At 34.4% G+C, this 25,154-nt stretch overlaps 1 protein-coding gene across 1 annotated transcript; it reads right to left on the bottom strand.

Moving 5' to 3' along the window:
- Nucleotides 1–607: 607 nt before the first annotated feature.
- On the bottom strand, nucleotides 608–25,154 carry LOC115874482 (cytochrome P450 4C1-like). The gene is made up of 11 exons (XM_030889633.1): nucleotides 24,880–25,154; nucleotides 21,677–21,783; nucleotides 21,526–21,616; nucleotides 21,253–21,438; nucleotides 21,114–21,183; nucleotides 20,854–20,980; nucleotides 19,167–19,334; nucleotides 19,031–19,099; nucleotides 15,469–15,637; nucleotides 11,170–11,349; nucleotides 608–1,414 (listed from the first exon to the last, which is right to left on the bottom strand). Exons 1-11 carry the CDS (start codon nucleotides 25,052–25,054, stop codon nucleotides 1,254–1,256), a joined length of 1,503 nt encoding a protein of 500 aa, XP_030745493.1. The 5' UTR covers nucleotides 25,055–25,154; the 3' UTR covers nucleotides 608–1,253.

Here is a 25,154-nt window from a genome sequence, read left to right as displayed (position 1 = left end):
TGCAGAGAGTAAGAAGAAAGCATAGAGCAACTGTTGTGCCACTGTTCGGCACTGGAATACTGACGCTTTAAAACTTCAGGGCAAGGTTTTTTGGAGGGAGTAGAGGAAGCAGCAGAAGCCAACATCAGCGACATCGGGAACTTTGCAAAGAGCTGGAAGTGCTTTAATGGAAAGAAAGAATGAGAGGAAGGTTTGGTACAACAATACAGGGGTATCGCAATGGGCCCAAGGCCTCCTAGTGAGGGATCAAACAAGATCCCAAACCTCAGCAACCTAACCTAACAACAGTGTGATGAAGAAAATTATCTACATATTATGGTAAAATTTATTTATTATCTTTTTCATATAAAAAATCATATATAACATAAAAACTAAAATTACACATTATTTTTACAATAAGTAATAAAACATAAATACAAAAGAGTATTATATACAGTCCAATATTTGATGAGGTTCTTTCTCTAACACTTTCTAATTTCTTCATTTAATATTTGAATATTAAAAAGCACATTCAAATCTTTTAGCCTTGTTTATATATTCTTACAAACAGAATATAATATAATTAAAAAAGACGTCAGAGTTGACTTGGAAATGACGATTGCTGTTATTTTAGGTATATTAGGTAAAATTATATAATCAATTTCATCTATCGTCATTCCAAAAAACTCGATGCCTTTTTTATTTTCGATCGTGCGGTAGAATCAATGACTAAATAATACGTGACGCTCATATACGGGCTGCAGCAAAATTTGTTAGTCATCAGCTGGTCATCATCGACAATTTTAGCGATTTTTAATAGTTTGTGTGTAGTGAACTTTGTATAAACTTTATTACAATGGCGATTAGTTGTTCAGCTTTTAAGTGTAAAAGCCGCAGTGATAAGAAAGAGCCGGGAGTTACGTTTCATAGGTAAATAAACAGTCCACTCCAACAGGCCACTAGTTTTCTTATTGAATTCGATAATTATTTTTCTATTATATGTACTGATATATGCTATACGTCGATACTAGTTTTGTACATTTTGTTTTTAATACGTTTTTTTCGTAATTAATTAGTATGATACCACCGAATGCACCATAGGCGTAGTCAAAACATTTATTAAAAATATAAATATCTATTCAAGCAGCTAAGGTAAGAAAAATATGCGCCACGGCACTGTTTGGATGTAGGGCAACAATTTGGTCTCGAGTGTTAGTCCATGTATTCTTTAGTCATTGGGTAGAATCTATTGAATACATAGCTATACAAAGTTTTTAGTGTCTTCTTTCTAACCTAACCTTTAAACCGCTTTGCGGTTTGAGAACAATTTCGTAAGATTTTTTTATATCTTCTGGTTTTTCTAAACATGTTACATTGTACCTTCTCAGTATGTACGTTATCACGGTTTTGGCGTTTTTCATTCCAAAGTTTTGACCTGTAAATCAATAAAAAAATAGAATAACAATTTGTACTATGATACATTGGCGTATTTGGGCCTAAATTGCATGTTGTTTTCCTAACATGTTGTTTTTATAACTAACTAAAATTATTTCTGACTTTTTGAGACATAATATGTACCTTTTAGACCAAACTAGAAAGTTCTATAATTGGATTATAGGCCCTGACAAAAACCAAATACGAAATTCACAGAAGACAATATGATATTTGAATGTAAACAAATCTATATTTGATATCAATTAAACTTTTAGTTACATAATCGAGGGCGGAATTTTTAAATTCATTGTTGCCAACCATGAACATATTTGGCTCCGGGTTGACTAACTGGAACCTAAATTTCGCCCTGGGGATTCAGGTAGCTCAGCTGTAAGAAATGTCAAGTTGCCACATTTATTTCCTGACATTGTCATTCGTTTTTACATTTTAGTTTTGTATAACGGGTTTTTGGTTTAAATGAATTATTGTGTTGTGATATTTTAAGCTTAAAAATTTTAGTAGCAGACATTGCAGCCGAACATTGTTCTTTTTAGAACTTCTTTTAGTGTGAAATATATGTATAAAATAGCTTAATAGCCGTAAAAAACTCATTGCAACTTTATTAGAATATTTTGAACGGGAAAGCGGTAATAATGACCCTTTATGTTCCTTAAGTGCTGTAAAGAAGGTGAATTTTTATTGATGTAAATAATAATTCTTTATATATTTATAATTCATTTATTTTTGTTTCCTAAAATATTTTGATTAAAAGAAAATATGTAAAAGTGGGCAGCGTTGTGTTAAGCTTAATCACGTGAATAAAAGTTTATTTGATATGAACTATAGTTGCTCTTGAGTGGTAGTAATATTTTCAATTCATATTTTTTGTATTTTAAAGTTTGTATAAGAAAATAGTATATTGTTTTATTAAGAGTCAAAATGACACTTTTTGCGACGAGGCTGTGGGTACGAGCGTTAGCGAATCCGACATACAGTCGAGGCGCAAAAAGACACTTTTACTCCAAATAGAATATACTATTTTTTTCAAATGTCACAAATAATTTTTTAAGCAATTTCAAACGTACAACTTAACAAGTATAGCTAGAGACGTGAGAAATATAAAATAACACGCGACCGGTGCTATCCCCCAAGTCTCTTACTATATTTGTACAACTGTACAAAATAATATAAAAACATTTAAAAATCATGCCTTGTATGTAATTATATACCGGGTGGTGGCATCGTCGTTGTAAACATATTACAGATATTGGCTCCCCCATTGATTTTATAGCGAAGTCGTAAATAGATTTTTTAACGGTCTACGTTTGGTAAACACACATGCTAAATTTGAGCAATTTTGGACAAGCCGATTTTGAGTAATTTGAGAAAAACTTAATCGATTTTTAAATTAAAACTAAATAGGTAACAATCAAACACCAGTGAGAAACCGACATTCCTTAAGTTGTCAACGTCATTTTCAAATGTAATTTTAATAAAATTTTAATATTCAGTACTAGTATAATAATTTATTGTTATACACATAAAGAAAAATTGAACATGATAAAATACGCGGAAAATAGCTTAGACCAGTGTATCTGACATGTTTCGGTTAATTTTTCCTGAATATTAAAATTAAATTACTTTTGACAATGACAAAATCACAGTTTGTAAACCTAAGGTATGTCAGTTTTTGACTGGTGTTTGATTATTACCGGTTTTTATTTAAAAATAGATGCAAACTTTCTTAAATTACTCAAAATCGGCTGGTCCAAAATTGTTCAAATTTGGTATGTGTATTTACCAGGGTTGGAAAAAATCATGATTTTTTAAAAAAAATCAAAAAAATAAGATTTATTTGATTTAAATCAGATTTTTTTTATTTAAATCAGATTTTTTTAATTCAAAACAATATTTAAATCGGATTTCCAAATAACTAGGACTTATTTCCAATTAAAGTCCTATCCTAAATGGCTAAATCTTTATAACTCTTCCCGTTATCAATAACATTAATAATTCTAGGGTGCGTTTGTCATTTTTCCACGCCACATCGGTCACCAATATATTTCGCAAAAAAATCGCTCGCTTCAGATCAAAAGGATTTTTTTTCAAACGTCTCAAAAGTATTAATTTTTGTCATTTTAACGCCTAGGTATAAAAGTAAAGCACTGTTACGCCTAAGCATAAAAGTACAAAAATATATTATTAAACTGATATTAAGTGTCAAATTCAACGAGTGTACAAATTGTTGCTCGATTACTGTTTATATTATTTGCAATGTTTGGAATTGATTAAAAATGATTTGTAATGTTTTAAAAAAATAGTATGTATGTTTTATTAGGAGTAAAAATGTACTTTTTGTGCTTCCTTGTAACGTCGGACTAGCTTTACGATGGTCCTTCAAAGGTACAGCATCATCAAAAAAAAAAAAATAATTCTTACTCCTAATAAAACAATACATTATTGTTCGGAAATACTCTTAAGTCGAGACTGAAATTAGTATTAGTCAAAGTGTAAAATACTCACTGCAGATCAAAATGTCGGTAAGAATTTGGAAAAATACAACCATTTCAAAAAAAATATAAATCAACATATTTCCTGACAACGATTATTATTATAGATTCTCGGGAATGAAGATATATAGTTTCTATATCAGAAGAACCTAGGTCTGCACTAGACTGCAAATGATATGTATTCGAATAGCGAATTTTTGTCACTTATACATAAATTTTAAAATAAATCCCTGCGTTTAGCGGTCTAATGGATTCACACGAAATTACTTCAAAAATCGGTCCAACATTTAAATTGATGAATAGATATTTTTATATAGTTTTATAACATTTTTATAGTTTTCTAGGACACATTTTTATAACTTTTATAGTTATTTTTTGATTTATAATAAAGTTTTAATAAAATTATTTTTTTTATTTAAATCAATGATTAAAATTAAAAAAATCACTTGATTTAAATCACGATTTAAATCATGATTTAAATCATTTGATTTAAATCATGCCAACCCTGGTATTTACCATACTGTTACGTTTTTCGTCGGTTCCGTGTGGATAGAAAGTCACAATTTATTTAAACACTATTTATTTAACACTAATTAACAAAAATAATAACGATAAAAGACTTATAGAACTATTATTTACAAACGATTTATAACTAAGAATTTATTTTGAATTTTAGCGCGTCAACTGTATATTTATAACTGCCCTCTCTAGGCTACTACTGCCGCCGGCTTTTATACCGACAGGTAAAAGAAATCTAGAATAGTCCAAAGATCGTTAGGCGCATAGGGAAGGTTTTCGAATGTTCTCGTATGTACGAGTCCATTCTAGTGGGTCTCGATTCTTCTCGAACGAATGAATCATTGCGGTGTCTATGCAATGTTAAGGTCATCCGAGGGCGGGCCATATTGTGAGGTTAGGTCGAGTCCACACCGGCTCGCAACACTGCCCCCTTCTTAGGCACATGCTCGTCCCGAGATGTATACGGTGAATGAGGTATTTGCAAAGCTGGCCCCTGGTACATTGCGAAGTCTGGTAGAAATAGCAGTCTACAGTTTTCTCTCCCGATCTCAGCTTTGGGTTGTAGCAGCAAACGAGGATCTCGATTCCCGTAAATCTGAACAAGACTTCAATCATGTTCCGGATTGTACGCCAACTCAAACCATCGAGTCCACACGCCAGCTTCGGAATGGCTAATCGTGCAATGTTGTTGTTTAGCAGGGCTTCTCTCAGTTCAATCAGGGTCTTCCATAGATTGAGATAAGTCGGCTTACTCGGGGACCATTCCTTGGTGACCAGGTAGAAGATGTGCCTTGCTTGACCATGTGCATTGTCGGTTAGCCTCAAGACGCTTCCAACCTCTGGATCCTGTCGGCGTAGTTCTCCGACACGCCCAAACTTCTCATTGAACGTCGCAGCGATTCCTCTGGACATCCGCAAATCTCGAGCCACACAATGAGCGAGCGAATAATCAGGAGGCACGGAAAAGAGGTCTCGTTGATCTTCTTTGGTTACACCATAGCGAGCCTTCTCACTGCTGTTGTATCGGGCCATGAAATCGTCAAAGGACATCTCCGAATCAGGGGGATCAAAGCTGCAGGTTCTCACGGTCCCAGCACGATCTTCTATTTCGCCTTGGTAGGGGCTCAAACGGTTGAAATGGACTACCCTCGGTTTTCCTTTTGGCAATTTTCTGATACGGTATACGACGTCATTAATTCTATCCATGACTTCGTATGGCCCTTCCCACGAGGATTGTAGCTTCGGAGATAACCCACGACGTCTCTGCGGGTTATATAGCCACACCAACTTCCCTGGTTGGTATCCTCCATGCTCAGCTTGAATGTCGTAGTGTTCCTTCATTCGGTCACTAGCACTTTGAATATTTAGGCGGACTCTCTGATGAATGTCGTCCATCCTTTGACGTAGTGTGTGGACATAATCTTCTCCGGCGACTTCTTCTCCCGGTCGGCAACCAAATTTCAGATCACAGGGTAGGCGCACTTCCCGTCCCATAACGATGCTGGCTGGAGTTTGCCCTGTAGATTCTTGGACGGATGAACGGTAGGCCAACAGGAACAGGTGAAGAAATTTGTCCCAGTCTCTTTGGTGGTCAGAGACTACTTTGGCCAGATAACGGTTGATAGTTCTGTTCATGCGTTCAACCATCCCATCGGATTGTGGATGTAGAGCAGTCGTCCTGGTCTTGCGGATGTTCAGGACTTCACAGACGCCTTGGAACAGATTGGACTCAAAGTTTCTTCCCTGATCTGAATGAAGCTCCATGGGAACACCAAACCTGCAGATCCATTCTTTAACAAGGGCATCAGCAATCGTGGACGCTTCTTGATTTGGCAACGCGTAGGCCTCGACCCATTTGCTGAAGTAATCCATTACTACCACAATGTATTTGTTGCCATCGTTCGTCTCCGGGAAAGGACCAGCCACGTCGATCGCTATTCGTTCGAAGGGACTACCAACATTGTACTGGCGCATAGGGGCTTTACCACGCTTTTGTGGCCCATTAATGGCTGCGCAAATGTCACATTTCTTACACCAGGCCCTCACATCTTCTTTGCAGTTCACCCAGTAGAACCGTTCACATGTCCTCCGCTGGTTCCATTGTGAACTTCCTCCAAGACTTCTGGGACCCTCTTCTTTGGAATGACGATCTGCCTTCTCTCTTCTTGTCCCTCCGGTCTCTCGATCACACGGCGAAGTAGTCCGTTATCTATTACCAAGGAATTCCACTGGGCCCAGTACGACTTTACGTTCGGCGAATATCTGCAAACTTCTTCCCACGTTGGTCTTTGGCCTGTGTTTTTCCAGTTAATTACTAAACCTAATTCTGGGTCACTGGTTTGGTCATTTGCAAGATCTTCGGGTTGCCAACTATCATTAACCACAGTTGTTCTTAGGAGTTTCACTTCTTTCTCTTCTGCTCGGGAACAATGCTTACAGTCCTTAGCGCAAGGTCTTCTGGAAAGTGCGTCGGCATTCCGATGGATTGCCCCAGCTCGATGTTCTGTGTCGAAGTCAAATTCTTGTAATCGTTCAATCCATCTAGCTACCTGCCCTTCAGGATTCTTAAACTGCAACAGCCATTTCAAAGCAGCATGGTCTGTTCTTAACAAGAACTTTCTTCCATAGAGATACTTGTAGAAGTGTTCCACTGCTTTAACTACTGCTAGTAATTCTCGTCTGGTTACACAGTAGTTCCTTTCCGGTTTTGACAAGGTCTTACTAAAATAACCAATGACTTTTTCTTGACCATCCTGGATCTGAGACAGAACAGCGCCTAATGCAACATTGCTAGCGTCGGTATCCAATATAAAGTTTCCGTTGCCAAGAGGGTAGATAAGTATGGGCGCACCAGTCAGGGCCTTCTTCAATTTTCGGAATGCCTCGTCAGAATCTGAGTCCCAAGAGAAACGCCTCTCGCCTTCAGTAAGTCTGGTCAATGGTTTTGCGATGGTGGCGAAACCCTGTACATAGCGTCGATAGTATGTGCATAGTCCCAAAAAGCTTCGTAGTTCATGTTTATCTTTAGGTATCGGCCACTCTTCCACTGTCTTGGTCTTCTGTGGATCTACCGCAACTCCTTGGGAGGAGACTACATGGCCCAAGTAGTGTACCTTTTCTTGACACAGATGACATTTCTTGGGGCTAAGTTTCAAACCAGAACTCCCTAGTCGCTTGAAAACTTCTTCCAAATTCTTCAGATGATGGTCAAAGGATTTCCCAACCACTATGATGTCATCCAGGTACACTAAACAGGTAGTCCAGGATAGTCCCTTTAACACAGACTCCATTAGTCTCTCAAAGGTAGCTGGCGCGTTGCACAATCCAAAAGGCATGACGGTAAATTGCCACAGTCCGGAGCCCACCGAGAACGCTGTCTTCTCTCTGTCTTTCGGCGCCATGTCGACTTGCCAATATCCACTCTTCAGATCTAACGTAGAGAATATCGTTGACCCCGCCAGCGTGTCTAGAGTATCGTCTATCCTCGGCAGGGGATAACTATCCTTCTTGGTAACATTATTGAGCTGCCGATAATCAACACAGAACCTGGTGGTACCGTCTTTCTTCTTTACTAGTACTACCGGCGATGTCCACGGGCTGTTAGATGGTTCGATGACACCCTCTTCTTTCATTTCTCGAAGGATTTTATCAGCTTCTTCACGTTTGGCGAGCGGAAGTCTTCTCGGATTTTGTTTGATTGGTCGTGCATCTCCGGTATCAATTTTGTGTTGTACTAAATTGGTACGACCTCTCTGTCCTGCTTCTCCTTTATCAAACACATCTTGATACTTGATTATCAGGTTTCTCAATTTTCTTCTATTTTCGGGAGATAATCCTTTAACGTTTACTAACTCCTTCACCATTTTGTCCGGAATTTTTGAAGTCGAAACTTTGGAGGCTTCCACGCTTCGAACGACTGAGGAGACCGAACAACAGTACCCTAAGAGGGTTCCCTTCTTCAAGGATACAGAATAATAATTCGTGTTCATTACTCTCACCGGTACAGTTTTCTTCGCTCGTAGCAGGGCTTTTCCAACAGCGATCCCTCGTCCTATTTCGCTGTCATGGTTCCTTGGCTCCAACAGAATAATACTCCCATTATTCATTTTACCTTCTAGGCAACCATCCAAAAATATCTCACAGCGCTCAGGGATCGAAACATCTTCTGCTACCACCACGCGAAGCGTCTCCTCACATTTTCGATGCAGAACCACTTCTTCTTCATTTATTTTCAAAATTCCTTGTTTGAGGTTTAGCTCAAAACCTCTAGTGGTCATGATGTCCATTCCGAGAATAAGTTCATCTTCGATGTCTGCTACTAACACTCGATGATTAAAACAGGTGCTTCCGATAACAAAATTAAGATCTACCTCTCCATGGATGAGAGCGGAGCTTCCTGTAGCTGTACGTAGTCGCCATTGTGTTGTTTTTAATCCTGTTTGATGTTTTAAGGATATCCGGTCTGATGATCGTTTTGGTCGCACCCGTATCCAAAAGCATGGTTCGTAACTCTCCATCCACGAAACCATCCACAAAAATGCTGTTGAACTTGTGTTGTAGCGATGCGACTTGAGCAGTTTTCGTTGAAACCTGTTGGGTACTGCTCGATATGTGTCCCTTTGATTCGACACTTGGCGAAACCGGGTCCACGTCCTTTTCTTTACAGTGACTTCTTACGTGTCCTGCCTGGCCGCAATTCCAGCAACAAGTCGGTCCTTTCTTGCCCATGTACTCCTCCATGACTTTCCGCACAATGCTTTCCACGGATTCGTCGGAACATTGGTTGACCGCCCCGTACTCTCACTAGAGACCGAGAACTTTGTTTCGCGGCCTCAAATTCTAGGGCACGTGCTAAAGCATCCACCAAGTGCGTTGGGTGGGCTAGGAGAAGTGCTTGTCTTGTCTCGTTATCACGTAAGCCGTCGGAGAATGCCTGTACTGCCAACCGCTCCATAACATTCTCTGGCGTAGTAGGGTACGCAAGGCGAACGAGGCGGGCTACGTCGGCTTCAAACTCCTGCAGAGACTCATTTGACTTTTGAATGCGATTTTTTAGCTGGGAATGATAGACATGTTTCAAATGAGCTTGGCCGTACCTCATTTCTAAATGTCGTACCAATTGCTGATAATCTCCCTGTTCCGATGGTGACAATGTCTGCAGAATATCAGTCGCATCTCCTCGCAGTGCGACAGTCAAAGCGGTAGCCTTTTCAGCGATTGTCCATCCGTTCGCTCTCGCAGCGGCCTCAAACTGGCAAAAATAATTGGCCCAAGCGGTTTTTCCGTCAAACTGTGGAGGCTTAATAACTGACTTTGAGATATACTTATTTTCGACTAATTTCGGTGCCTCCGATGTTTCTTGACATTTTGGTGAATTGGCCTTTTCTATTTCTTGTTTTAAAATTTCGATTTTTTTATTTACATCGTCCTCAATTTGTGTTATTTTGTCTTGTAGCTCCGTAGAATTCTCTATAATCTTTTCTTCTAATTCCCTGGAATTTTCTGTTATCTTTTCTTCTAAATTAAGTATTTTATTATTAAAGCTGGCCTGTATGTCTTTAGAATTTTCTGCGATCTTATCTTCCAAAATATTAATTTTATCACTGATTTTCTCTTCTAAATTAACTTCCAAGTCAATTATTTTACTATTCAAATTGTTCAAGTTGTCGTCTAATTTTGAGAATTCTCTGTCATTTTATCATTCAAACTGTCTTCTAATTTTTGAGAGTTTTCCGTCATTTTAGCTTCTAATTTTTGTAGGCACGAGTCAAGGTCACCTTCGAACTCAAAGCAAAATGTGTCCGGATCCTCGCCTTCCTCCCTCAAAACGTCTCTCAGTCTAGTTTGCAAAATGCTTTTCTTTCCATCTGTCTCGCACTCTCTCTCTTCCAATATGGATTTCAGTTCGGACACTTTCAAGTCTTTCAACAATTTCTTCGGAGCCATTGTTAGTCTTTTTATTTTTCTAGTCTATCACACGCCACACTTGACACCAATTGTTACGTTTTTCGTCGGTTCCGTGTGGATAGAAAGTCACAATTTATTTAAACACTATTTATTTAACACTAATTAACAAAAATAATAACGATAAAAGACTTATAGAACTATTTACAAACGATTTATAACTAAAAATTTATTTTTGAATTTTAGCGCGTCAACTGTATATTTATAACTGCCCTCTCTAGGCCACTGCCGCCGGCTTTTATACCGACAGGTAAAAGAAATCTAGAATAGTCCAAAGATCGTTAGGCGCATAGAGAAGGTTTTCGAATGTTCTCGTATGTACGAGTCCATTCTAGTGGGTCTCGATTCTTCTCGAACGAATGAATCATTGCGGTGTCTATGCGATGTTAAGGTCATCCGAGGGCGGGCCATATTGTGAGGTTAGGTCGAGTCCACACCGGCTCGCAACAATACATAAACCTTTAAACAATTTATTTACGACTTAAAATTATTTTACGCTGTAAAATTAATAGTGGGGCCAATATTTAAACAGTTCAAAATTTGCATGGGATTTCCTATGTTTCCAACGACGATGCACCACCCGGTATAGAGAAACTATGGTTACGCTCGATGAATTTGACACTTTATGTCAGTTTAATAATTTCGTACTTAGGCGTTAAAATGACTTTTTTATATTGTCAAGTGATTGTCAATCACGTCGTAAAAATTAATAATTTTGTGACGTTTGAAAAAAAAACATATTTTTTTGGATTATTTTATTTACCTATACAGTTTCTAGGTCCTGCACTGAAGGGGATATAAGCATAGGGATGTCTTTTGGCTGATATTTCCGGTAAAAATCTATCGGGATCGAATTTCTCGGGTTCTGGATATATATCTGGATCACGGTGTAGATCGTATAAAGATACGACAACAGAGACATCTTTTGGAATCACTAGACCCTCTAAAATACAGAAAAAATATTAGAATCAAAGAAAAGTTAAATTTTTTTATTTTATACCGGGTGCGTCTCAAAAGTGGCTCACCCCTATAACTTTTTTTATTTTTTTCAGATAAAAAAACTAGATTTGGTATGTTAGTATATGACATAAATTAGAATTTATTGACGTATTCAATTGTTTTTGGTCACCTCCTGTTTCACCGGAAAAGACTACGACTTTTGATTTTTAAATACCACCCTCGGTATTTTTTTACTTTATTCGATAGAAAATGAAACTTTGAATAGAATGACATATTATAAGACAAGTTTTGACATTTTCGCTTTAAAAAAATTGTATTTTAAATTTCAATCTAGAGTGCCATGTGTGTGTTAAAAATACTAATTTTTAATCAAGGAACCTTGGAAAAATATATTTGATCATCTAATGCCTTTCGTGTCTTGTCCTGGCCGATTAAAAGATGCTCAAATCGTATTTTAAACAATATCTCTTTTTTTTTTTCAAATGGAGCAGGGGTGGCTCATTAGCATATTTGAAAAAAACATATTTTTTATGAATAATGTGGTACCACACACTGGGTGTTTCGTGTCCAAAATTGTCGTTATGAACCGCATGCATTTAAATAAACCATGTGAGAAAATGTCAAAAGTTGACATATGATATATCATTCTATTCCATGACACAAAGAAAACAAGGTATGATCGATAGCAGCTCCAATTTTGTTTTGTTTGCGCATATCACCTGTGACGTCAATACGCCATGCAAAAAAATCCATATTTTTTCATTGCCACTAATAAAAAAAGAACTAAAATAGGGAAGAATTAGGACATAACTTCAAAAGTGTCTTACGTCAAATCATTGAGTTTGACATTTGAAAAATAATTTTCACATTTATTATATGTTATCAATTTGACGATTTGAAATTGGCGCGCGGAGCGTGCCGAGCAATGGGGCTTTCGTTATCACCTATGACGAAATGGCCAACCTGTGCAATCATATCCTGTTTTATTTGTATCATGATTCCATTCAGAGTGTCATTTAATAATAATAATAATAATATGCTTTATTGTCTAACAGATTAAAAAATCCAATAACAAGACAATATTAACTAGGTCTATACTAATACTAATCTATACTAATATCCTTGTTTATTTAAAATATATATATATATATATATATATATATATATATATATATATATATATATATATATATACAAGGCTAATATATAAAATCCTTAAGTGACTGACATACTTATTAATCACGATCCTGCTCAAACCACTCAACGTAAGAAGCTCAATTTTGGCATACAGGTTGATTCTAGGGTGTAGAGGTTCGATAAGAAGGGATTTTTCAAAATTCCAGTTCCAAGAGGGTGAAACCACCCTTCAAATATTACAATATTTTTTATTTAAAAAACGGTCAAGTTTCCGAAAAATCGCTTAAACACGTATATTTTATTTTGTTTTTTTACATATTTTAAGATTTTTTAAAAATGTATACAGGGTGTTTCAAAAAATCTGGTCATTGATTAATCGCGATCCTGCTTAAAGCGCTTGACGTAAAAAGATGATTTTTGGAAAACAGATTGACTTTAGGGTGTAGAGGTTCGATAATAAGGGATTTTTCGAAACTCGAATTCTAAGGGGGTGAAACTATCCCTCAAATATTAAAATATTTTTTATTTAAAAGCCGGTGAGTTTTTCGGAAAAACTCTTAAACACGTATATTTTATTTTGTTGTTTTACATATTTTAAGATTTTTTATAAATTTATACAGGGTGTTTCATAAAATATGACCATTTCTTAACCACGATTCTGCTTAAACTGCTTGCCGTAAAAAGCTTATTTTTGGCAAACGGATTTTTCGAAAGTCAAATTCCATCGCGATGAAACTACCCCTCAAATATTACCAAGTTATATAATAATATCAGCATATTGTATATTGTCTTTTCTCATGCTGACATAAATGTGAGAAATTTTTATCCAGTTTGTATGTTAATGGAAATTCTTGCTTTGCTTTATCATCACCATTACAAATGATTAACTCGACGCGAACGAAGTCGCTGGTATTGTTATAATTTGCTAAGTTGTCCCATAGGAAGCAAGAACGGTATATGGGCGCTTTCTGCTGCAGATTTGATGTCGCCAATGGCTGATAAAATTCACACTGTCGAGTATTAGCAATCGGGACCGCAGAGTTTATTTTGTTTAACAATTAAGTACATTCTATCAAGTTGTTAAATATAAAACTTAAGTTATTTTGTATTCTGCACCTCTCAAGAGAATAATCGTATATCTCATATAAAAAATACATAATTAATTCAATAATAATTGACTTTATAAAAATTATATCGCTTTACAGGTTGCGTCCTTAGGTACTAGTGGGTGTTAGTTGCTTCTATGTCGCAAGAAAAATTTCCCAATTGTTCAACGTCCCGTTATGCAACCTCGAATGTACAGCTAAAATAACACCTCCTCCTCTTGTCACACTCATTGCAAGTCCCGATCCTTCCAGTATATCGCGTAGATGTCTGGATCCGTGACCCCGAAACCGCAAAAATGTCATACAGCCCCGAGGAAACCGACAACAAGAATACATGCGTTTAAGTCCGCGCACATTCTGGTAAATTGCACGAACACTTAACTGTAGGTACGTAGAGCTGAATCCTCTGTCTTCCGAAATTTTTGTGTTTCTACTATTTTAGGTGTTCCGTTGATGTATCTTATCGTTTTACTTGTGCAGCCATTCATCTGTCTTCTCTCAATTTCTTAATATTTGATTGCTGCATCTTAGTTAAATCTGTTTTGAAATAGGGGCCTGAGTAGTTCTCTAATTGAGGTTTACATCGAACGAGAGTAAGTGCATCTTCAGCTGATTTGAGCATGGTTATTTATGGCCTTAATGACTGAGTTGTAATCCTCCTCGTTTCTCTCTTTTTTGGTTTGCCTACGAGATTCGGAAACATTGAAAGCTATAACATTCGACTCTCTTCTCTTTCGCTCATTAATTTCACTGATAACACCTTCGGATGACAGGGCATTACTAATGGTGTTATAGTTTCTTTCAAGTTGATTCAACTTGTTCCACATGGCCTGGTTTTCCTCTTTTAATCTTTGGTTTTCTTCTACAACCAAACTAATATTGCTCTTTATGTCAGTAAGGGTCTTTTCAATCTCGATCTTAAAAGGCAAGAAGTATTTACAAAAAAGAGCTTCCATTTTGTCAATAACGGTTTTATTATTTGTTTCGACATCTTGCTCATTGACTATAATACTAACTTCAGCACTAAGACAAATGGAACAGACCCATTTATGAGAGTGTTTCTTAGACGCAGAGGCCAATTTTGTAAACTCCTCATTTGTAAGGTCTGTGCATTTCTTGTGTATCCAACAATCACAGTGGTTACATTTTATTGCTGGAGAATTTGTTCGAATATTCTCCTCGCATACTTTGCATTTATCAACAGGAGCCATTTTTAATAATTATTTACAAAATACTCTTTGATTTGCCCTCGTATGAATAAAACGAGTCGACAAATCAACACGCAAAAAAGAAGGTACAGACGATAACGTTTTTTGCGGTATGGCTGGTAGAGAGATAAAATTCCTTACAATATATTTAATTATAACAAATATCAAATTTTAAGCCAAAATATAATTTCCTGCACTAACGGCCGAAAAGATTAAACTATGTCCAGTCAATCACTCTTCACAGTGAAAAAAGTTGTTCCGACAATTCCGTATTTACGCTGTAGGAACCTCGATCTCAAAAAAATAACGTCCGTACCTTGCGAACAAAGTAAAAAACCGAGGGTGCTATTTAAAAATCGAAATTTGTAGTTATTTCCGGTGAAACAGGAAAAGACAGAAATAAATAAATACATCAATTAATCCTAATTTATGTCATATGCTAACATACCAAATTTCGTTTTTTATATCTGAAAAAATAAAAAAGTTATGGGGTTGAGCCAGTTTTGAGACGCACCCGGTATATGTAGAAAATTGTTCTTTAGGTTAATATTTAAAATTGTGTTGAGAGAAATAACTCGGACTACATAAAAAATGGGGAAATTGTGATTTTTAAGTATTTTAGTGTATAATACACACAAATTAATCTAATACCTATTTCAATATCTTCAACCAAACTTCTGGATATGTAAGGGACGAAATTATAGGCTCTGAGGGTTTCCTTGATAACTCTCTCCATATATTCCATTTTGCTGAAGTCATCTGATGTAACGGGTCTTTCTTGTCCATTGTATATACTGTCAATTTCTTCCTGAAGACGTTTCTATAAGGAAAAAACATATTTACCTCTTTTTTCTATTGATATATGTTTATATTTTATATCGTATTTTTTTGAGAAAGATTTAACTTTGACTTTAATTATGCCAAAATTCAGTTTAGGTTTCCGTTCAGTTTCAATTCAGTTGACAGTTATTGTATGTTTAAACATAACAAAATGACTGAAAAATTATAATAAACTGAAACTGAAACGGAGCCCTGGCTCGACGCGACGGATTTTCCAAAGTTTTTGTATCAGTTGTTAGTTAAGATGATGTGTAAACAAACATGTCAGTTTATGTGTCAGTTTCCGCAGTAGCATAATAACACATAGGTACCTATCTTGCGCAATGTCCAGACACGACTTTCTAATGGAGTTTATTGAGCTTTATGAAAAATACCCATGCTTGCGGAGAAAAAGGACCCATAATAGTCAAAAAAGAAAGGCGTGTTATAACGTTCTGAAGAAATGCCGTATGATCGAAAAAAAGCGTCAGTTAACAGTAATTATAGAATGATTAAAAAGGAAAAGAACGTTTCCAATTTCCAAGCACACATATCTAATTCTAAAGATTTTTTTTGATTTTAAACTACGCCATTTAAAAATAATTTTTACTAAATATAAATATAAATTACAATCTTCTTAAGACCAACTGGCAGTAAGCGCCATTAAAAAAATAAAGAAGAGTAAGGGGCCAAGAAATGAATGACGTCTAGGGCTAGAACTCGCGAAAATTATCAACGATTGTCATTCGCCAGCCGTCTTGGGGGCCGTTTTTTTTAATAAAAAGGACCTGATATTACTGTAGGCAATTTAAGACCTTGGTAAGAATTCCCAGTTGCCAAAAATCTTACTGTTGCACTTAGCCTTTAATGTGGCGATAATTTTTTTTTATAATTGTGGTCACTAAATGCAGCAATTCTCTAAAAGCTTCTTCATTTAACGTAAATAGTTTGACCAATCAGAATGTACAAAGTGAAGTCCATTCATTAAATTTACATGAGACAGTGATGTGATGTGTCTTTAGAAGCCAGTCTTTGCTCCATTTATTTCTTTTCATTCTTGGTTTCTTCTTCACTGCACTGTGCACGAGAATAATGAAAACTCAATCAACTGATTGTCTAAATAGGTCGTTATTTTGGAACTGAACGGACAACTGAACTGACAACTGAAATTGAAGTCAATCCTGAACGTATCTTAAAGACAAAAAGTGACAGAAAAACTGAAACGGAGCCGTGGCTCTACAGATTTGCCAAAAGTTTTTGTGTTAGAATAAAATTAGTTTTAAATTAATATTTCTTGTTTTAGGTTTCAAATAATAATAGATATCATTATCATTTGAGAAAAACTTATTTTAAGAAGGGGATGAAGGTAATTCTATGTCAACATACACGAACTCTAGAAAATAGATTTATTACTCTGAGTTAAAAATCCAGAGTAATAAGATAAAATACTTTAGCAAGAGTAATTCTCATATATTATATCACGAGATCTATAAATTTAATCGATTAAACTATTTAAATATATTTTGCGCGTGATTTTGCTTGGAAAATAGTTGAATGCACAATAATTTAATAAATTTGATAACTATAATATAAAATAAATGGTTTTTATTCCAAAATTATTGTCCATGAAACTGTTTTCTAAAAAGCAAAATCATGCAAAAAATTATTTGGGTAGTTTAATCAATTAAATTTATAGGTTGAGTGATATACGGCTAGATTATTTCCTGAATGATTTAGAAATGAAGCGAATGCTTAGGATGAAGCAAAGAACTATAAGAATTTTATTAACTATAAAATTTAGCATTTTCGGACAACATTTTTTTTACAAACAACATTTTCACTACAGCAGCCATGCCCTAGACACTCAATGGTAATTTTATAGAACTACAAATTTAGTTTCTTCCGCATCGCTAGACGGCGCAAAAGACATTAAAGTACAGGTTTCTAATTTATATATGAAGATGACATGACAGTCTCTATGTTAACAGTCTATGGTCTAGTTTTGTCTAGTTGACAAAATGTTGGTGATCCTTCAAGTTATTTTTAAATAATTATTTAAATAATTATTAATTCAAATATTCCTGATTTGTCGGAAAGTTTAGTGATTTCAGTGATTTGTGTTTATAGTTTGTGTTTTTATTAGTTTGTGCATTCTGATATTTACAGTCGATCATCATTTTCGTGTTAGATACTAAACTTTTTTATTATAAAGTCATTTTGACATTTTAGAAGTGATAAATTTATGAGCCAAATAAAAAATAGTTTAATCATAAATAAGTAAGTACATAGTTGGTAATATACTGTACCTATTTTTAGTAACTGTCAATTAATAGTCTATAATATTTTTACTATATTATAATTTAGTTGCTAAATCAAAAAAATAGGCGCTATGTGATCTATTGTTGGTGTTTAAAATGTATGTTTTCATAATTTTAATTTTGTTTTAGTTATGTTACACTTCTAATGATCTAATAAAACATAAAATGGCAGTAAAAAAGTCTATATTTATTATGTTATATTTTACAAGGAATAATTTTGCGCTCGAATAACGTTACCGTTTTAATGAGCGTTAATAAGTAACGGAACGCTAAAATTATGTAATGCCAAAACTCTCCATTAGTTTCTTCCGGATCACCAGGTGGCTCTAAATGACGGATCCATTTGTTTTATATCAGTGTCCAATCTATCTCTAGTACGTGACATTAGTCTATGACAGCAGCGCAGCGGTAAATAAAATTTAAAGACGTTTCAAAATGACGTCTCGTAAGTAATGTCTCTGGTAATGTTTGTGCTTCTGCTACCTTGGTTACGCATCGCAACAATGCATCGAGGACCGTTTCGCATGTCAACATCACGTCAACATATCAAATTCTGACGTATTTTTCTCCACTTATTTGTTCAAAGTAAGTTAGAGGTAGTTAAGGGTAAGATTGAAGGAAAGAGAAGTCTCGGCAGGAAGAAACTATCTTGGTTGAGAAACATCAGAAACTGGACTCACCTAACTTTTGAAGAACTTATAAGGAAAGCCGAGAATCGTGAAGATTTTGCCAATGTGATCGCCAACCTCCACGAAAGAGACGGCACGTAAAGAAGAAGATTTGTTCAAAATAATATCGAATAAGGGGTTTTCACCGATTAAAATCGTTATTAGGTCATACATATGAGTTGTAAATCAATGTTTTTAAATGAACTGTTGCCAAAATCTCTCAGAATTAGTGATAAACGACAAAAAGAAAACCCAAAAGGAAGCCGAAAAAATAATCGCGGTTAAACTAGTCTTGGAATTTAATCACTTATCTAAACAAAATTTATTCGAAAAATTAGATTAGCTGATTGGTCCATTTCACGATGAGGGAAATAATCACTTAAAATTATTTAATATACTTATATTTACCTGCACATGAGGATGATTTCCTATTGCTAGTAAAGTGTATGTTACAGTAAGCGATGTAGTATCTTGACCCTATCAAAAAAGTTTAATTTTAAATTAAAAAATAATCCTAATAAACAAAAGTAAAGATCACACTTACCCCAAACATGAATGTGTTTACCTCCTCTGCAATTTCTTCATCTGTGAAATTGTCCGATTCTTGGTAAGAAAGTAATAAGTCCAAGAAAGTCAGGTTTTTCTTACTATCAGAGTCATGGAATTCATCCGCTTTGTTCTGCTGGTATAGTAACTTTCTATCAGCAATAATCTAAAACAAACAGAATTCAATTTACAACAGCCCAGTCAGTTTTATATAGGGAGTCTTAAATAAGTGCAAATATTTTTAGGGGTTGTATATTTCGATTTCAGAAATACGATTATGAGGGATTTATTTTAGTTTTTAGTTAAAAAACATAATTTCTTGATAATATGGTAACATAGGTAGTAGACTAAATTTACAAGAAAGAAACCGCAGAAAAGATCCAGTGGTTCTCAAAATTTAAAGCAAAGAATATTTTCTTTCGAAATATTTAAAGTAAAATAACTCGGTTATTTTAGATTTATATGAAAAACGGTAAAGAAAACATATGTATGTTTCTTTTATCAAGATCTACCAGCACCGAGAGATATTTGCACTTATTTAAGACTCACCCTGTATAGAAACAGAAACATATTTTCTCTCTGCCGTTTTTCAAATAAGTCCGAAATCGTGTTATTCAGGTTTGAAAATTTTAAACAAGTTGATTTATTTTTAAAGAATTTTGAGAGCCACCAGATTTTTCTGTATCTGCATCCCTTTTAGTGCCGTAACCATGGTAATATGAGAGATTAAGAAATTATACCGTGGGAAAATTTTCGGTGAACAGGCAGTTCTAAAAAGTTTTCTGAAATACAGGGTGCGTCTTAAAAGTGTCTCACCTTTGTAACTTTTTTATTTTTTTAGATAAAAAAAAACAAAAATTGGTATATTACTGTATGACATAAATTAGGACTGATAGATGTATTCAATTTTTTCCGGCCACTTCCTATTTGAAAACTTCCGGAAATGTTTACAACTTTTGATTTTTAAATGGCACCATCGCTATTTTTTTACTTTATTCGATAAAAAATGACACTCTGAATATATTGACATATCATGTGTCCACTTTTGACATTTTGATTTAATTCAAAATTGTATTTTAAATTTTTATCTAGAATGTCATGGCTGTGTTAAAAACACTAATTTCTAATCAAGGAGCCTTGGAAAAATACATTTTTTGATCGTCTAATATTTTTGTCTTATTCTGGCCGGTTGAGATGCCAAAATCGTATTTTTAATCATATCTCAATTTTTTCAAATGGAACGTGAGTGGCTCATTAGCATATTTGGAAAAAGCATTTTTTACGAGTAATTTGGTACCACACACTTGGTATTTCGAGTCAAATTTTCGTTATGAATCACATCATGCAATTTCAAATAAATTACATATATTGGAAAATCTCAAAAGTTGACATTTGATATGTCATTCTATTCAGAGTGTCATTTTATATCGAATAAACTAACAAAATACCGAGGGTGCAATTTTTAAATCAAAAGCTGTACCCATTTCCGGTAAAACAGAGGAAGTGGCCGAAAACAATTGAATACGTCAATCAATCCTAAATGTCATAAACTAACATTCTAAATCTCGATTTTTTATCTGAAAAAAAAACTATAGGGGTGAGCCACCTTTGAGACTCACCTTGTATTTTTAAAGTTTAAAAGAGTTTAATTAAAATCCATTCCTTTAAAAAAATTAAACACTTACTTTTTTGTTGAACTTCTGTATAATATCCAAGTTCATTTTCATATGTTTCGCATCTTCAGTTAGTCCATACAAAAACTCATTTTGTCCAATTGGGTGGAACATCCTTTTAACAGCCAAAAGTGCGTAACTAAAAAAATAAATTAATATTTAAGGGTATCATGTGTACAGGGTGTCCCATTTTCGTGTGTTAAAATAAAAAAATACAAATAGAAAAACAAATAAAATTGGACAACGTGTACATGTATATTTAAAATACTCACTTTGTAATAGCTTGAGGATATTCGGAACTTGGATTCTTGAGAAAATCTATTTTAACGCCCATAGCTGTTTCTAGATTTTTAAAAAAATATATATTATTTATATTGCATCCTATAAAAATATTGTTTTTATATGACATACCAGCAATGATATCTAAGGCGCACTGATTTAAGTAAGGGAAAATGTCGACGCAATCATCTCCGACGTGTTTGTCCAAAACATCGACAACATTCTCTGCGTGTTTTATAAAAATGTCCATGTATGAGTCAAGAATAGCTGCATAGAAAGCTGGTCTTATGATTTTTCTATGTCTTCTCCAATAATCACCTATTTTGAATGAAAATAAAAACATTATTTTTTAAAGTATATCGAGAAAAAAAAGGAAATTTTGTGTACACGGAAAAAAAGTCTTACCTCCTCCTAACATAAGTCCCTGACCTAACCACGATGTGAATGCCTGGTAGTTTTTGCCTTTGTAAATTTGTGTCTGACTTTTCAGAAGTTTCTAGAATAAAACAAAACTTGTTCTAGTCTCTTTTTTTGTTTTATATGTTTTAGAACATACCTGAATGTGCTCTGGTTTGTATATGTGCACACTCGGCTTGGGGCCGTACCAAGATCTGTAAATTGGTCCGAATATGGAATGTTTCTGGCTCATGGCATCCCATCTGTCTAAAAATTTATATTTTTTTTCAATATCATTCTTTAAAAATAAATAGCCTGAGATGACCCGCCTATTTAAAAATAGACATATTTCTTTAAATTCAAAACATTCACTTAACGTTCTCCAACCCAGTGTGAGTACATATGAATGTAAAACCTCTGACGAGGGGTAGAGGACTCAAAAAACTCACGATCTTTTAGGATGTTTATTTCAAAATTTTATTTGATTTAAAATTGGGGCGACATGTTTCGGGATTCATTTAATTCCTATCTTCAGGCCCAGAAAGCTAAAATAATAAAATTACAATCAGAATAGTTAAACAATTCTGATATAGTCATACAGAGGTCAGGTTATAAAATACAATCACAAACAAATTCAAAAGGTAATTTTTTTTTTAAATGGTTAAAAAGTATTTTTATCACAATTACTTAATCACAGACATCTTATGGTAAGCTTAGTTGTTCCTAAAAAGCACCTAAAAATTTCTTGAAAGGATTTTCCCAACCTTTTCTGAGAATTGTTTTTTAGTTACGCCTCTTGTTGAACTTAAATTGAGTATTATTGCCCTTTCTGATTGTAATTTAGTTGTTTTAATTTCCAACTAAGCTTACCATAAGATGTCTGTGATTAAGTAATTGTGATAAAAATAATTTTTAACCATTTTTGATTTTTTTTAACCTTTTGAATTTGTTTGTGATTGTATTTTATAACCTGACCTCTGTATGACTATATCAGAATTGTTTAACTATTCTGCTTGTAATTTTATTATTTTAGCTTTCTGGGCCTGAAGATGGGAGTTAAATGAATCCCGAAACATGTCGCCCCAATTTTAAATCAAATTAAATTTTGAAATTAACATCCTAAAAGATTGTGAGTTTTACTACCCCTCGTCAGAGGTTTTACATCAAAACATTCAGTTTTAAGACACTCTGTATTCATAAATAAAATTATTGATTTTTAAGTAGTATTCACAAACTAGGGAGAGTGAACTCAGACGACGACCAGAGAGATAATAGTTGTTTAAGTAAAAGCATTTAGACCACCGCACCGTTCGTTTTAAGAAATTGCTGTAACTTTTTTGCTATGGAAAATTTTGTATTTTTATAAGAACATTTCCAAAGCACCTTTTCACGTAGAATTTAATGGTTTAAATATATTTTTTTTAAAATTAATAATTTAAAAATTATCAAGAGAAAATTTGATTTTTTATATGGGACACCCTATATATTTTTAATTAATTGAAAATAATTTAAAATTATAATAATAATAGCTCCCGTATATAGCGTCCGTACTCCCGCTCTTGGGAGTAGCACGGTATACCTGTATACCTTGCCATACTAGAGCCGTTCGGTATAAAAGGAAGGTAATGTGGCTAGCACTACGCTATTGTGAATCCCAAGTACTCATTTAAGGCTGAGTCGACCTAGGTATCCAAACTATTTTTATTTTAATAAAAATAGTCGGCTGATGAAATGCCGGGTGTGGGAATCGAACCCACTACCTTCAGATTGGTAGACGAGAGCCTGTACCTCTACGCCACCGGGCATCTTTAATTTTTTTTTAATTTAAAATAACCTTTCCAAAAATATATACATACTTGATATTTTGCTCGAGTCCTCTTCGAAATATATAGTTTATAAAAATTTGTCCACTTTGAATAAGTAGGCTTTGAACGACGTCTTTCAACACATTTAACCTATATCTGATAACAATAAAAATTTATAGCAAATCTAGACATGAGATTTTGCTACAGACGGGACCGTTTTTGAACATTTCTCGCGGAATTCATTAACTCAGTGGGGGTGAAAGATACCCTCGCATAACCGCTAAGTACTTCTAATTTTTGTCCAGATTATATGGGTAATTTAAAAATAAGAACCTTTATTCTTCCGCAAAGAAAAAAATCCATAGGCACTAAGTCCAGCGGCCTCGATGGCCAACGGCTGGGATCTGGGTTAGCTATTCAATTATTCTTGCAATTGGCTGCAGAAATTTGCTAATAACTTCAGCGTTCTGAGGCGGTGCCTCGTTTTAGCTGGGAAAAAAAATGTTTTCGAGTTTCATCAGGGGCAGATCATCAATAAGGGGTCCAAAGCCTACTAGTTAAAAGTGGCGAACTTTAAAAAATTCTGTATTTCGAAGGGGACTATAACAAAATATCAAGTGTGCTATATTTGTGGAACGATAATTTTAAGTTCTTTTCAGTTAATTAAAAATATACAGGATGTCCCAAATAAAAATCAATTTTTCTGTTGATAACTCTTAAATTATTAATTTAAAAAAAATATACTTAAACCATTAGATTCTGCGTAAAAAGTGCATTGGGAATGTTTTCATAGAAATACAAAATTTTCCATAGCAAAAAAGTTACAGCGATTTGTTAAAAATGCTCATTTTTGAAAAACAACTCCGAAACGGTAATAGATATAGATGCAGGCGGTTCTCACTATCATGTTTTTGATAAAAACTGAGCTCCAGACACCGATATTAGTTTAGATCTCCTATAGAAACGGGTGTTTCCCTTTAAAAGCGTCCAATTTGACCCACCCTGTACAGAAGTGAGTCTTAAATAAGTGCAAATATTTTTAGAGGTAGTACGTTTCGACCCAAAATCATGATTATGAGAGTTTTTTCGTAAAAAAAAAATTGGAAATTTGGTATTTTTGAAAAAAAAATTGAAATTTTCTTAGTTTCTAGTTAAAAACATAATTTCTTGATAATATGACAATATAAGTAGTAGATTAAATTTACAAGAAAGAAAACAAAAAAGACCTAGTGGCTCTTAAAATTTCAGAAAACAATTTTTTTTTGGAAATTTTCAAAGTAAAATAACTCTTTTGGACTTACTATTTTGGAAAAACGGCAAAGAGAAAATATGTTTCTTTTACCGAGATCTATCCCTGAAAATATTTGCACTTTTTTAAGACTCCTTCTGTACATCTAATAATAAATTGCTATAGGGGAATGTTTAGGGGAAATTACTATATACTATTAATAAAATTTACTATTTTTTTTAAGTATGATTGGTCTAAGGGGGGTAATTTCCCCTCCCTTAAAACCGAGCTTGTACCCATATAGACAAACAAATATTTAAAAATACATACCTTCGACTGGAGTTCTTAGAAGACTATAAGAAGAACCGACTAAAGGGTACCATTTATCCCCAGGCAGAACATCAATACACTTGTGAATAAACTTGTTTTTACCATACAATTTGAATAAAGGCAAAACTAATATAAAAAACAATGTAACTACTAAACCAGCTAATATAAGATCCATTTTTAAAGAGTGGAAAGTTTTTAAATTTTAAAAACTTTTTAGTTAAAAAGAAAATTAATTTAAAGAATGTTTCTCTTCTTAAGGCTACTTCAAAATAAGT

This window comes from Sitophilus oryzae, unplaced genomic scaffold (genome assembly GCF_002938485.1).
Source record: "Sitophilus oryzae breed Bouriz unplaced genomic scaffold, Soryzae_2.0 scaffold_1018_pilon_pilon, whole genome shotgun sequence".
NCBI lineage: Eukaryota > Metazoa > Arthropoda > Insecta > Coleoptera > Curculionidae > Sitophilus > Sitophilus oryzae.
The sequence above is the reverse complement of the archived record's forward strand: the minus strand, read 5'-3'. Positions and strand labels throughout refer to the sequence as shown.

Bases quoted from the DNA above. Each gene is read 5' to 3' on its own strand.
- LOC115874482 (XM_030889633.1), bottom strand. From the start codon at position 25,054: ATGGATCTTATATTAGCTGGTTTAGTAGTTACATTGTTTTTTATATTA. The intron at 21,439-21,525 runs GTAAGACTTTTT...CATTCAAAATAG, and splicing joins GGGACTTATGTTAGGAGGAG to GTGATTATTGGAGAAGACAT. The intron at 1,415-11,169 runs GTAAATAAAATA...ATTGATTTACAG, and splicing joins AGGACCTAGAAACTGTATAG to GTCAAAACTTTGGAATGAAA.